At 50.2% G+C, this 13,485-nt stretch overlaps 1 protein-coding gene across 5 annotated transcripts in view; it reads right to left on the reverse strand.

The window, feature by feature from the left end:
- Iqca1 (IQ motif containing with AAA domain 1) overlaps positions 1-13,485 on the reverse strand; it is a 113,905-nt gene that overhangs the window by 16,114 nt on the left and 84,306 nt on the right. For all 5 annotated transcript variants that reach the window (XM_029539000.1, XM_021198927.1, XM_029539002.1 and 2 more), the window contains one exon: positions 9,372-9,571. In XM_029539000.1, the coding sequence (XP_029394860.1) occupies positions 9,372-9,571 (200 nt within the window). The remainder of the gene's footprint in view (positions 1-9,371; positions 9,572-13,485) is intronic.

Consider the following 13,485-nt stretch of genomic DNA (forward strand, 5'->3'; position numbering starts at 1 on the left):
TCGAGGACAGCGGAGGGAGGGTGGTAGGGGCAGGGGGATGAAGACTGTAGGTACAGGTGAAAGCAGGCAGAGCTTCAAGGTTCCCAGATGGACGGAGAAAGTACCTGTGCCGCTCTGAGTGGGAGCCAGGCTCTTGGGCACTGGGCACGACACATAGGGTTTTTTTTAGGGTGGCCCCAAAGGGGCCAGAGGCTGGAGCCATGCGATGGAATTTGTTTATATATTAGAAGCCATGGATATCCTGGGAAGACTTCAAGGTTCTATCTGTGTTAAGGTCAGTGTGAGGACTGCTGTAGTTGGCACTAAGCTGAGACTTGTGCCACCTTGGCTTTGTGGGCAGTGGGAATGGCTGAAGGACATTGGGAAGGACAAGGTGGGATGGGAATAGAAGCTTCTGAAGGGAACAGGCAAGACAAAAGCGGTGCGTGCCTGGGAAGGCTGGAATGGACTCAGGGACATAGAGTTGGTCATACATAGAAGTAGATGTGGAATGACCAAGAGGACAGTGAGCTTAGAGGGGACCAGATGAAGGAGGAAATGATGAGGTCAGCGTGGGCCACCATGAGCTTGAGGGTACCTGACATCAGAAAAGACCAGTGGTCCAGGAGGAAGATTGTCCAGGGATGGTGTGGAAGGATCTACAAGAGGAGAGAAGGGTTGGATAGACTATGGCTGGGACAGAGCTCAAGGACCATTCCAGGAAACCAACGATGAAGGAAGATGCGGTCTGGGAGGGCAAGCCATCCTGGATACAAGTGCAAGATGGAACACTTGGCTGTTGGCTTCGATGGCCAGGAAGTTGAGCAGCTAGGATGTCACTGGTGGCCTTGGCAGGAGTGCAGGGGACAGACAGGCTGCTGAAGCATGCTTGGACAGAATCTAGAAGACAAAGAGGGTCTTTCAGGCAGATGTGCAAACAGTGAATTGGGGAGGAGAGTGCAGACGTATCTAGGCAGCTTAGCTTGCGAGAAGACCACAGAGATGGCATGGGATGAGGAGAGAAAGCTAGGAAAGGCAACCTTGGAGGGAGACAGAGAGAGAGCCACTACTGTGGGACAGGGGTGACATGGTGAGAGAGAAGGACTTAGACAGACTCCCTGGTAGGCGACAGGTAGGGAGGGGGTCTATGGCGAGGTAATAAAGTGGCAAACTTCCAAGATGGCCGGCTTCTTCCTTACCCTCCTGACTTGAGGCAGAAGCCTGGTGGTCTAAAACAAAGGCCTTGTAGGCTTTTGTCTCCCACCAGCAGGCCCGCTTCCTGATGGTCTGGCTCAACAAATTCAAGGCTGGATCAGGGCACATCACACAACAGTTCCAGACCAAGCAACCACCACATCTACCTTCACACTGACCAACCTTCAAGTGGGGGAGGAAAACTCCGAGGCTTTAGAAGCCCCAGGCCTTGAGAGGAGACTGGAGTTTTCTTTCCCTTCTGAGCCCTGACCCTCTACTCCATAGAGTGCGTTTTCCTCTGTGTGCCTGCTGCCTGCACCTGGTTCCTCACCCGCTCTGTCTGTGCTGCTTGGGATTTCTCTGCTGCTGCCTGTTGCGCTTCAGATTTGCCCTCTCTTTTATTTCCTTAACTGGCAGAGAAAACAAACCCAGTCAGGACCCTTAGACTGTGTCATTTGTGGGGATCCTCTTGGATTTTTCTGAAGACTGTATCAACTGGACACAGTAGGGGAGCTGGGCAGACATGCCTGCTAAGGAGGGGGTCTCTGACTGCAGCACCCACCAGTGCAGTCTGGGAGCACAGAGCCCCTGACTCTGTCCGTCTCACATCTGTCTTCAGGCAGTCCCTGTCGTTACAAACGCCTCCACACCAGACACAGAGATGGGAAGGTTCCGTGACTCTGTGGGCATTGCTCCGTGGACTGTCTCCTAGGCTGCCCACTTCCCAACCCCCAGACAGAAAACATACTTCTCTAGCACCATGATAACATTAGGGACTATCATTCATTATTTTGAACACATTTTCAACAAGGCTTCTGACCTTTCCTAGGTCTACCGGTGCTTAGGTGTGCATTTGGGGAGCATATGATTGATATCCCCTTAGATAACGTCTGGAGGGAGAGGGCCTGGTTGAAGCCACACATGGGTTGTGTGGCTTTAAGGTTGCAGCCTCCTGGAAGCCCCATCTGTTAACATCCCCCGACCCCTGGTGAATAGGTAGGGACTATCACAAGGGGACTAAAGCATGTACACTTTGGGTCATCAATCTGTCACCTGTTAAGAGCATAGCACACATTTTCTTTGTCCTTATACTCTTTCAAAGCTTTGTCACAAAACAGCAGCTTAGGCCACAAGGCCACAATGGTCACTGTGTGTTAAGTTTGCTATCAGCACTGCTGTAGATAATACTTCTGGCTTGGGGATTATGATAAATAATGATCAACTGGGTCACCTTGCAAAATTTGAAAGCTGCTGTGGTGGACTGAATAAGAATGGCCCCTTGAGATGCATAATTTGAATGGTTAGTCATTAGGGAGTGGTACTATTTGAGAAGGATTAGAAGGACTAGGAGGTGTGGCCTTGTGGGAGAGTGTGTGTCATTGGGGGTGGGCTTTGAGGTTTCAAAAGGCCGTGCCAGGTCCAGTCTCTTTCTACAAAGTTCTTTCCAATTTCCTCGTGTGGCACTTGTTGGCATTCAATCTCATGCTAGAGTTTAGTCTTAGATGGAGTTCATTACCCACTTTGGGCTGTGTTTCCAAGCAACCTGACTCTGGGAAGAAGCAGGTCCAGCATGCCTTGGCTACCACAGGCCTCATGGTCACTGCATGGATCCCATCAGTTTAAAAATGCGGGTTGTTTACAAGATCCTGCAGATGTCAGACAGGGGCTGAAAGGGCACAAAATACTTAGACTGTGTTTTCATATCCTATCTGTGCCCTTCACTGTTTAACTGGGGTCAGACCTGCAGGCAGGCCATTTGATCATTTAAAAAGCATTTTGCCGAAGATAATCCAGGGGCAATGTGGCCAGTTGCCTTCTGGAACGGGCATGTTCCTTCCAACACAATCTTGCATTATTCTATCAACTAAATCACTGAAGATCAGTAAGCCATTATAGGGCCAGGACATTTGTGCAAGGTAACTCTGGCCTCAGTGGCCCAGCAGTTCCTTGATGAAGTTGACTATCTGCTAACCCACCAAGTGCAAGGCCAGGCTGTTTCCACTCTGAAAGAAAAGCTTTTAAGGCCACCATGATTCATACCAAACTGTAGCCAGGTACAGCAAATGGGGCAATCAGGTGACTCAGCTCAGCATGGCTCCTTTGGCTTGAGTTGAGGATGTCCGAATGGCTGGAATGGGTCTCACCTATGCTATTTCCCTGTCTTAAGAACCCAACGTTCACTGTTACTAGGGGCTCTACCTGCCCCTCAACCTTCTAGAATCTTTGCCTGTCTATTTATCTGTATCTCCCTTGGTGGTTCTGTTTACCAACATTAAGTACTTGGGTCTGCTAGTCCATACTCCTTTTGCATGTGTGAGAATTAACCGAGACAGAGAAAGAGAGAGAGAGGGAGGGAGGGAGAGAGAGAGAGAGAGAGGAAGAGAGAGAGATTTGAAAATTTGCTAATGAAAAATGGAAAAATGGTCTCTTGCTCTTTTAATTTTCACTTAGTTATGGAGAAGCTTCATTTAAATTATGCATATAGTTTGAGGTCATGGCCAATTAAATGTAATTGAACCTCTAAAGTCGTGTGGGATAGTTCACTCTATGGCCAGCAGAGGGCTCTTCAGTCCTATCAAATATCAAATGTCTCTGTCAATTACTGACCGAGCCTGATCTCCATCAAAACAAGGAGGCCTCTATTACTGCGTTCTGAGTCCTCTGAGCACACTGCAGGCATCAGACCTCAGAACATACTGCCTTAGCCATTAGAACATGCTTACATCATGTAAGTTACAGACACGAGCCCTGGATGTTTTAGGGTTCTTCGCTGGATATGGAGAACTTTAGGAAAATAGCAGTAAACCCCAACAACTGCTTTCTAAGCTATTGCCTCAGTTTACCAAGCTGGAACCACACACACTCATTCCTTCACGTGTTCACTCTTTATTCCATGAATAGAGGCAGATCATCTGCCTTTGGCGGGAAGGAGGGACCTTCGATGGTGGAGACCCCTCCCTGCCTGCAGGTATGCAGTATCCTTGGTCTGTATGTGAGGTGCTGTCATGTTGGAGAGGAATGGAAGGGTTCAGGCTACTGGGGAGGTTCATATTCTAAGTTTACCCTACTAAGTAGGGGTCCATTTGAGCAGTGTGTGAGGGCCTTCTCTTCTGTACACGTTTCTATTGTTAATTGCTATCTTCTTGTGCTACATTGTATACAATCAGTGAAGTGATTCCAGGTTCTAGCAAGAGGCTACCTTTGCTTTGAAACTGATAACCAACAAAAGACCAGAAGTATCCTAAAACTGGGAGCCTGGCTGATGAAATGGAGGTAAACTGAGGCAGGGGAAAGGAGGAGAAGGACCAGGGATGCAGGCACTCATGGCACGGGCTGCTCACTCTGGCGGGCACCGTGTTGTGGGCAGGCCAGTGCTAATAGGGCTGGCAGAATGGTGCTGTTACTGTGCATAAGGGGAAAGGGTTCAGATGGAGGGGCGTTGTGTCACAAGGGGTGACTTTGTGCTGAGAGTCCTGCTCTTCCCAGGCTACGCTCTTCTACGTAAGGGCTGGAGGGCTCGCTCCAGGCTGCAGCAATGCAGGGGCAACTTGGGAAGAACAGGGTATATATATATATATATATATATATATATATATATATATATATATATATATGACGAAGACTCAGGCACAAGTTACTCCCCGGGGCAGGGTTAACTAAATCAATACTTCATCTTCACCCCAAGTGTGTCCAGGGAGGAGAAGCATCCTTCTGCCCAAGCCTGGCCACAGGTCACCTCCTCCCCTCCACACACAACCTCATTTACAACACCAGCAGCCTCTGATTCTGTACTTAATGTCTACAGTGTGTTCCCCTCACACCCTGCTGGCAATGCCAGTGCCCACAGTCTGACGCTCTCTTCTCTTTGGAACCTCACATGTCCTTGGAGGGCAGTTAAAATTGGTGTCTCCATGGAGACATGGGTCCCCTTTTTTCATCCTCTTTGACCCCCTTCTCCCCAGAGCCAGAGACGTAGCTATACCTACCACGTGGCTTTGTGGCCCAGGGACCTTATCATCCTTGTTTTCTTTTCCCTTTTCCAAGCTTGGGGTGGGCTTTCCCACATGGTTCCATCTGAGCTCCTTCTCTGATGCTTTCCCCGTTGATCCTGTCCCCCCCAGGACTAAGTGCTGAAGGCTCAGATAGTAGAAGACAAGCATGGCCTTGTAGTGTTGATGGCACGGCATTGTGGGGTCTGGACCATGGCACATGCGCACTGTGGGATGCTGGTGGTGGAGGCTAAGTGGTGAAGATGAGTCTGGTACACTCTCCTCACACCCTGTTTAAACCTGCCATTGACTTAAGACTGCTAGAACCCAAGTACACGCACAGGAAAAGGTTTGGGGATCCACCTGTACCCCACCCCTCAATCTGAAGCCAACTTCAACGCACTGGAAGGTGACCCTGGCCTTCATACAGAGACTCTTTCAGGACTTATGCTCGGGGTCCAGGCCCCTTGATTTTCACACCCGATGCTGTACTGAGGCATCTGTACATGATGCCCTGTTTCTGGTCCCCCTTTCCCTCTTCCCGGTTCTCCTTACTCCTCAACCTCACACTGTGTATGCCTGTGTGGGTGTTGCGTGCTCATGTGTGCATGCACGCATGTACGTACATGTGCACGTGGCTCCAGAGATCAACTTAGATATCATTCCCCAAATCCATCCTCTTTGTCTTTATGAGACGTGACTTTTCACTGGGCTCTGGGGCTTGCTGATGAGGCTAGGCTAGGCAGACTAGCGAGCAACAAGGATCTTTCTGACCACACCTTCCCGGTGCTGGGATGAGCACAGCTGGCTTTCCGTGTGGGTGCACGGGATGGATCCGAAGCTCCAATAATGCTTAGCATGCACTTTACTGACAGAGCCATCTTTGCAGTTGCCCCCTTCCTGTCTTCATTTAGTCAGCTCATTTGAGATCAGGTGTGGCCCACGTCACATATATGTCACATTCTTCACAGATCTAGGTTAGTCACACCACCGCACCTAACAGCAGTGTCTTGAAGTTATTCGTCAGAGCCCTCATCCCCAGGAGCTATGGAGCAGAGCTGTCTGGCTCCCCCTTGGGACTGCGGCAAGAGCTCTGGAGAGGAGCACATCTGGGCAGGGTCCTCTCCTGGAGAAGGGACTGGGTGTAAGAGTGTTGTGCATCCTGTGCTCGCTGGCTGCAGGCTAGTGTGTCTGCATGACCTAGATGTGACCTCCCGGCTGAGCAGCCATCTTAGCCCTCTTCCTCTAGGACCTCACTCTTGTGCTGGCCCTGGGCTGTGTCACCGTGCAGGAGGAGGAGGAAAAGAGCCACGGGTCATCAGGGAAGAGCCAGCATCTCCCCAGTGTCTAGGTGCAGGCTGCTGGGTTCTGTTGTTTATTCACCTCCAGCAAATCCTACAGAAGTCAGCCTTGCTGAGCCATGGCCCCAGCCCTAGGTTCTATAGTTAGCCACATCCTCAGGCTTCCTGCCCTTGACTAGCCTGCCTAAGCAGGCTCCTAATCCTGCCTTCCTCTGGTTAATTAAATGCAGATAGCTGCTCTGTCAGTCATGCTGGGGTAGGGGAGTGGGGGAGTGGGGAGGCAGTGGCCTCTTGGAGCATCTTTAATTGAATGACTCCCACTCCTGAGACTTCTGGGTCTTTCATTAATCAGCTACATACACAACAAAGGTGAAACCTAATGAGGTGTGTGTCAGGTGCCCAACACCAAGAGGTCTAGGCAGATAATGTGCTGTTCTACATTTTAATGGCCTGACATCTAGCATCTCCTGTCCACATGGTATCCGGTTGTGATAATTCTGGTTAAGTGCAGCAATCACTTATCTATGATCAGGCTCTCACTTTCTAACAAGCTGAACACAACGGCCAGGTCACTGGATGTGCCCAGAGTCACACCAGGAGCTGTGTAGGATATGAAGAGACCCAGGCACATGCTGTGCATTCATAACTCAGGCTATGAAACTTGGAGGATGGTGCCAGACTTTGGGCGTCTCAGAGCAGCACTGTGACCCAGTTGTTTCCTCACTTAGTGCCTGTGTCCATAGGCTGTTGTGAAATGTGAATAGGTTGATTTCATTTCTGTTGTTGTGATAAAATATCCAGACTAAAAGCAACAGTAAAGTGGGGTGTTGGGGCTCACTGTCTTGTTTTTCAAAGACAGAGTTTCTCTGTGTAGCCCTGGCTGTCCTGGAACTCATTCTGTAGACCAGACTGGCTTCAAATTCACACAGATCTGCCTGTCTATGCCTCCCAGGTGCCGGGATTAAAGGTAGGTATTACCACTGCAAGGTGGGGTGTTGGGGTTTAACCCAGTGGCACAGTGCTCACATAGCAAGCAAAAGGTTTGGACCTCAGCTCCGGGGGTATGGGGTGGAAGGAAGGGAAGCAACATAGTGTAGAAAGAAGTTGACTTAGACGTCTAGGAGGGAGGCAAGGCAGGAAGTGCGGCTAGTCATATACCACATTCACAGTCAGGAGCGGAGGGGAATGGATGCATGCTGCTCTCTTGCTTGCTTATGCTCAGCTTGATTTCTTTATTCTTACACAGCTTAGGACCCCCTGCCTAGTCAACGGAGGACCAGAACTTTCTACATTGATTAACCACCAAGATAATTCCCACAGACCAACCCGACCTAGGTAGTTCCTCTCTGAGACCCTCCTCCCAGGTGAATCTAGGTGTTGTCAAGCTTACGGTTTGAACTAACCAGCATAGAACACCCAGCAGCGTGCACAAGAATGTCCGGGGGTGTTAGATGCTTGGAAATGCTGATGGTTACAAGTCATGTGTGATGAAGACTTGCATCTAGGATATACAAATAATTCTAACAAAGTCTGAAGCCAATAGCCTATGGAAGGTAAGCAGCCGGCGAGTTAGTGAGATAGTGCTCACTCTATAAGCATGAGGACTTGAACTGGCTCACCCGTCAGTCAGTATCCACTTAAAAAAGCTAGGCATTGGTGTCTGCTTCTATTTCTAAGGCTGGGCTGGTGGAGACAGACAGATCTCTGGTGCTCGCTAGCCAGCCAGCCCAGCCTCGTGAGACCAGACCAGAGAGAGGCCCTGTCTCCTAAAATGAGTGGATGGTATCTGAAGGATGACACCCAAGGTTGACCTTCCGTTTTCACATGTGCGGACACACACCGCTGCATGCTAACCCCTACTTACACAAGTGCACCCATACATGCAAACAAAACCACACGCCCGTTTACCCATCCATCCATACAAAGTAGGCAAGGTCCTCAAGAGATAGTTTGCAAGGGGAATCATACAAACAGAACACATCAGGCAGGCATCCCATCACCAGAAGTGTTGCACTGTAGGGTTCCTTTGCTACAATCATGGAAGAAGGGAAGAGCGACACTCTCTAGGGCCCTGTGGAAAGAGGGAACAAAGCCCTCTGCTACTTTCTCTCATCTGAGATGTACTGGACCAGCATCCCCAGGAGGGACTCACTTCTACCGTCCCCATACTTTATACCTCTGAGAAGGCAGAGTCAGCCCAGCTTGGATGCTGTGTGCAGCCACACTGGATTCTATAGTCAAAGCGGACACTGTAACAGCTAAGGTGGGTTGATCAGCAGGGGAATAACCTCAAGGTCCTCAGCCAGATCGAAATTACATCTTGTAAACTCTTCATATAATGTATAGACGATTCACATCTGAGTTCTTTAAGATTCATTCATTCTGATGATGGGACCCAGAGGGGCTGTTAAGAATTTAACTATGGTCACAGAGCTGGCAGTGCATTTGGTCCTTTGAGATGTTGTCTGTGACCCTGTGTCATCCTTGTCTGTGACCCATCCTGGGCCTAACTCCCTGAAGGTTCCCCCTTCAGACCTGTCGAAAGAGCTCGTGCTTGGAGAGTAATGGAGTGCCGTTAATTTGTACCACATGAGAAACAGTACAAAGGTGATCAGGACAGCGAGATGAGCTGAGGAGGTAAAACGTGGGTTTGATTTTCCAGGAGACATACAGGCATCTCAGCAAGGAAGCCTGTGGCCTCGGGAGTCAGGTCTGGGCACCACAGTAGGGAGTTTATGCTCCAAAGAAGCTGTTTCTAATTGTAGGATGCTCAGCCAGATCTGGAAATAAGTTAATTTATGGGAGGGTGAAAGGGGAGCTCAACACAGATGTGTCTGCCTCTCTGGAAAAATGACCTGCAGGAACCGAGTGTCATTTGGAAGAGGAAGGAGAGAGCCATGGCACGTACCTTGAAGACCAAGTGCATCATCATCTGCAGGCCGGTTTTGCCTGGGTACTTCCCGGCGATGTTCGAGGCAGACAGGTTGAAAAGGTTAGCCCCTGTTTCTGTACAGATGGCATGGACCAGCATTTTCTTCCCTACTCCTGAGGGTCCAGCCAAGAGCAGTGACTTCACCAAGGGAGCTCTCTCGTGCACTTCTGCAGACCCTGGAAAAGGCATAGGCCAGCGCTGTTGAGTGTGTGCCTAGCATAAGGATGCTAGGGTGCTGCACTGTGTGACGGGGTCTGTGGCCATGGTGAATACAGGAAATCAAGTCAAGCCTGAGGCTCACCTTCTGCCCCCAATGGGCTCTGGGGCCTCTGGGGTCCTCCAGACCAGCTTTTCCTCCCCTGCTCCTGCATTTTTTCCAAACTCATAATTTTAAAGGTCATTCCTATAATAGCTTATCCAAGTTGTTTTTTTTTAAATTTATTTATTTATTTATTTATTTGGTGGTGGAACAGATTGCAGAGAGACAGACAATGAGGTTGGCTGAGGCAGGTTGGAACCATCTTTTCTACTATGTATGTGTAATGAAGCGTATGAGACAGAGGGAAAGGCCAAGGCCAGGGGACAAAGCCTAGAGATCTTCCTTCTGAGCTGGCCCCAGACTGTCAGGGTCAAAGGTCACCTGGCACTTGGCAATAGAGCAGCTTGGATTATCATTGTTCCTGCCCTGTGTGTGTGTGTGTGTGTGTGTGTGTGTGTGTGTGTGTGTGTGTGTGTTTGTTTTTTTTTCCGAGATAGAGTTTCTCTGTGTAGTNCTGGCTGTCCTGGAACTCACTNTGTAGACCAGGCTGGCCTCGAACTCAGAAATCNGCCTGCCTCTGCCTCCCAAGTGCTGGGATTAAAGGCGTGTGCCACCACACCCGGCTGCCCTCTGTTCTTATCTGCACAGTCTCTACCTCAGGCCAGATGGGGCGAGGGTTGGGTTGGCAGAACAGAGTGGGCACTCAGTAGGCACAAGGTGCACAGAATTCAGTGCTGGTCAGTGGGGGGAGGGGAGCAGCTGTCCTCAATGGGCCCTGGCTTTGGAGACTTTGGGTACCTATGTCTTGGCTATTAATATGTGACTATAATAATATTAACCATAAAATCGGAGACAGGTTCTTACCTTATAGCCCAGGCTGGCCTGATCCTTCCTCTCTCTCCCTTTCTAATGCTAGGATCACAGCCGTGTGCCACCATGCCTGGCTCAATATAATTTGCCCTTTCCTTTCCTTCCAGGTATAATTGAAAAGACTGAATTGTTTGAAAGTTAGAAACGTATCTTTAGAGTGGCTCAACATTTTACATATTTTTTTCAGTGACATAACCGAGGTTTATGTGATCAGAGGGGGTTACAGGAACATAGTGTGATGGAGGAACAATTTTCTGATGGTAGGAGAGAGAGAGGTTCTTTACTCCTCTTTCCTTCATTCTTGGACATGGAAGGATGCTTTGGGCGTGGCTCTGGCAAGCCCCGGGAGCTCCTGTGCTGAATAGGGTGGGTTTTAAATATGGAAGAATCTTGAGATCTGCTGTTGAGGGTTTATGGTCAGAAGGAAGCTGAGCCCCGAGGAGGTGAGCCTGCAATGGGAAGCCAGGATGGCGCTGAACTCGCAACCAGAGGCAAAGCGTGCTTGGAACCTCGAGATCCACAGATGCTGGAGAAGCTAGAACTCAGCTAGGGGTCTCAGCTGGACCCTGGGAGAAGGGGGCATCTATGTGGGACTTTGGAGCAGAGCATCCCAGGAGCAGTGTGTGAGAAGGGTCCTGGTGACAGAGGCACAGTGGTTGATCAGGTTGGTCTTAAGGGAGCAGCGTACATTTTGATTGGCGAGAAGTCAGGGGACAGTGATGGGCAGGTGAGGAGACTGCTGACAGTGGCTATCTGAAAGGTGGATGGGAATTGTAGGCTTGCCAAGGGTTCTGGCCAGGGCCAGGGCTGGGAGACATCTGGGAAGAGGTGGCAGGAGTGAAGGGCAGAGGGGAGGATGGGACCTCAGAGAGGGTGGGACCTCAGAGGGTGGGACCTCAGAGAGGGTGAGACCTTGGGGAGGATGGGAGCTCGGGGAGGATGGGAGCTTGGGGAGCGTGAGACCTCAAGGAGGGTGGGACCTCGGGGAGAATTGAACCTTGGGGAGGATGTGCCAGACTTGAGTGTGGGGCGTTGCTATTCTAGGGAGAGATCAAGGGAACCAGTGTGGAGTACACTCAGGCCACTTGGAGGTGAAGAGGGTGGTCCAGGGAAGACCCCTGTGCTTGGGACCCAGCTAACCCAGGGATCCTCATTCTCATGGCATGGTCTAGAGATTTGAGACACTTCTAGCTTTGGGCACAGCATCTGTCTAAGGTCTGGAGGACTGCAGAGAGGCCCAGTGTTCTGGGTCCTGACCCTATTTCCGTCTCTCCCTAAGGATTCAGAGGGTACATGACCATAAAAAGAAACCTTCTTCAGACAATGACCCACACCTGCTCAGGAAAGTACCCTCTCTGTCTCTTCTGGATCTTCCAGGACCTGACTGGACATGTTCTGGGCTTTCCCTTATACTCTGAGGGCTCTAGGAAGCCTCAACCATAGTCCTGCCACTTAGGCTTTGTTTCATGACCAGGTGTGGACACTATCCTGTGTGGGCTTCTGCAAGCGGCCACCACTGAAGTGATCCAAACAATCACTGCCCCCAAGGCCTTGCCTGGTCCCTTTTCTAACAGGATGCACTTTCCACATGAGGGTTCCCCTATGACTGTGTGTCAGGGAGCAGCTTCAGGAACTGTGCTCGAAGAGCCTAGTATCTCCCCAGGCTGCTTTCTTGTGCAGCTGGAGGTAACATGTGAAGTTTAAACACCTGGAGGCATATCTGCACACACAGCTTCTTGTATCTGCCTTTTTTTTTTTTTTTTTGGGACAGGGTTTCTCTGTGTAGCCCTGGCTGTCCTGGAACTCACTCTGTAGACCAGGCTGGCCTCGAACTCAGAAATCCGCCTGCTTCTGCCTCCCAAGTGCTGGGATTAAAGGTGTGCTCCACCATGCCCGGTTTATCTGCATTCTTGACAGGTGACATAAAACTCCCTCAGGAGAGCCAGCTCTCCAGCTGACTCTGTGGTCAGGAGGGCTTGGCAGCTGTTGATGACAGCACAGGATGGGGGTGGGGCGTGGGGTGGGGTGAGGGTAGGGTGGGGTGGGGGGAGTGGGTGGTGGTGGGAGGGTTCTCCAAGACAATGGGGTGAAGGGAGGTAGGGGTGGGGTCCTTTTGAAGCAAGGTGGAAAACCACGTGCAGGGACTTGCGAGCCAAGGGAACCAGTGTGGCGTACACTCAGGCAGGAAGAGTTTCTTATCCACCTGCTGGCTCGTTGCATGTTCTGACTCCCACTATGTTACAAAAAGGTGTGAGGCTCCATGTGTTTTATTAAGTTGGCCCTGTGAATGCTACATATTGAGTGTGTTGACATTAAATCTTGGGCTCCAATGTGTTATATTTGTACGTGATGCAGTATGAAATATAGTACCTGTACATTTATATTGTCCCCAAAGTACATTTACTACTTCTGACGTAATGTCAGGAGAGGACTTAAAGCTTTCCTGCCAACAGACTTAAGGTTCTTAAGTCAAAGCGGGAGAGAGTTATTGAAGTAGGTGAAACAAGCTGTGATTTCTAGTTTCAGAGCGGCAGGCAGAGCTCTGCCGATTGTCGGGCTGCCCTCCTGCAGCACCACCAAACAGAGGGAAGGATGCCTCCTGCATCCCTAGGCACACTCTAGAGCTGTGTCTGAAGAACCGTGCTCGAACTCTCAGCAGTGAGAAGGGACCGTGGGGGTGGGGTGGGGGAGATCAGGTCCTAGCCATAGAAGGTAGTGTGTGAAGGCACACAGCCACCTTAGCTCACAGGCTCAGCTCATTGGCTTCACAGAGACCATCTCGCTCCAGATGACTGCCATAATGTGAACCAGACCCAGAGATGGCATAGAGGCTCTCTTCCCAGCATGCCCTTCTCTGCTGGGTGTACACTATAGAAGTGAGACAAGGCTTTACATCCTCAACTGGGAATGGGAAACGCCTTTTTGGTGTCAAACAGGAAGTACCATCAAAGCAAGAAGGGA

The sequence above is a fragment of the Mus pahari genome, chromosome 5, assembly GCF_900095145.1.
Source record: "Mus pahari chromosome 5, PAHARI_EIJ_v1.1, whole genome shotgun sequence".
Lineage (NCBI taxonomy): Eukaryota > Metazoa > Chordata > Mammalia > Rodentia > Muridae > Mus > Mus pahari.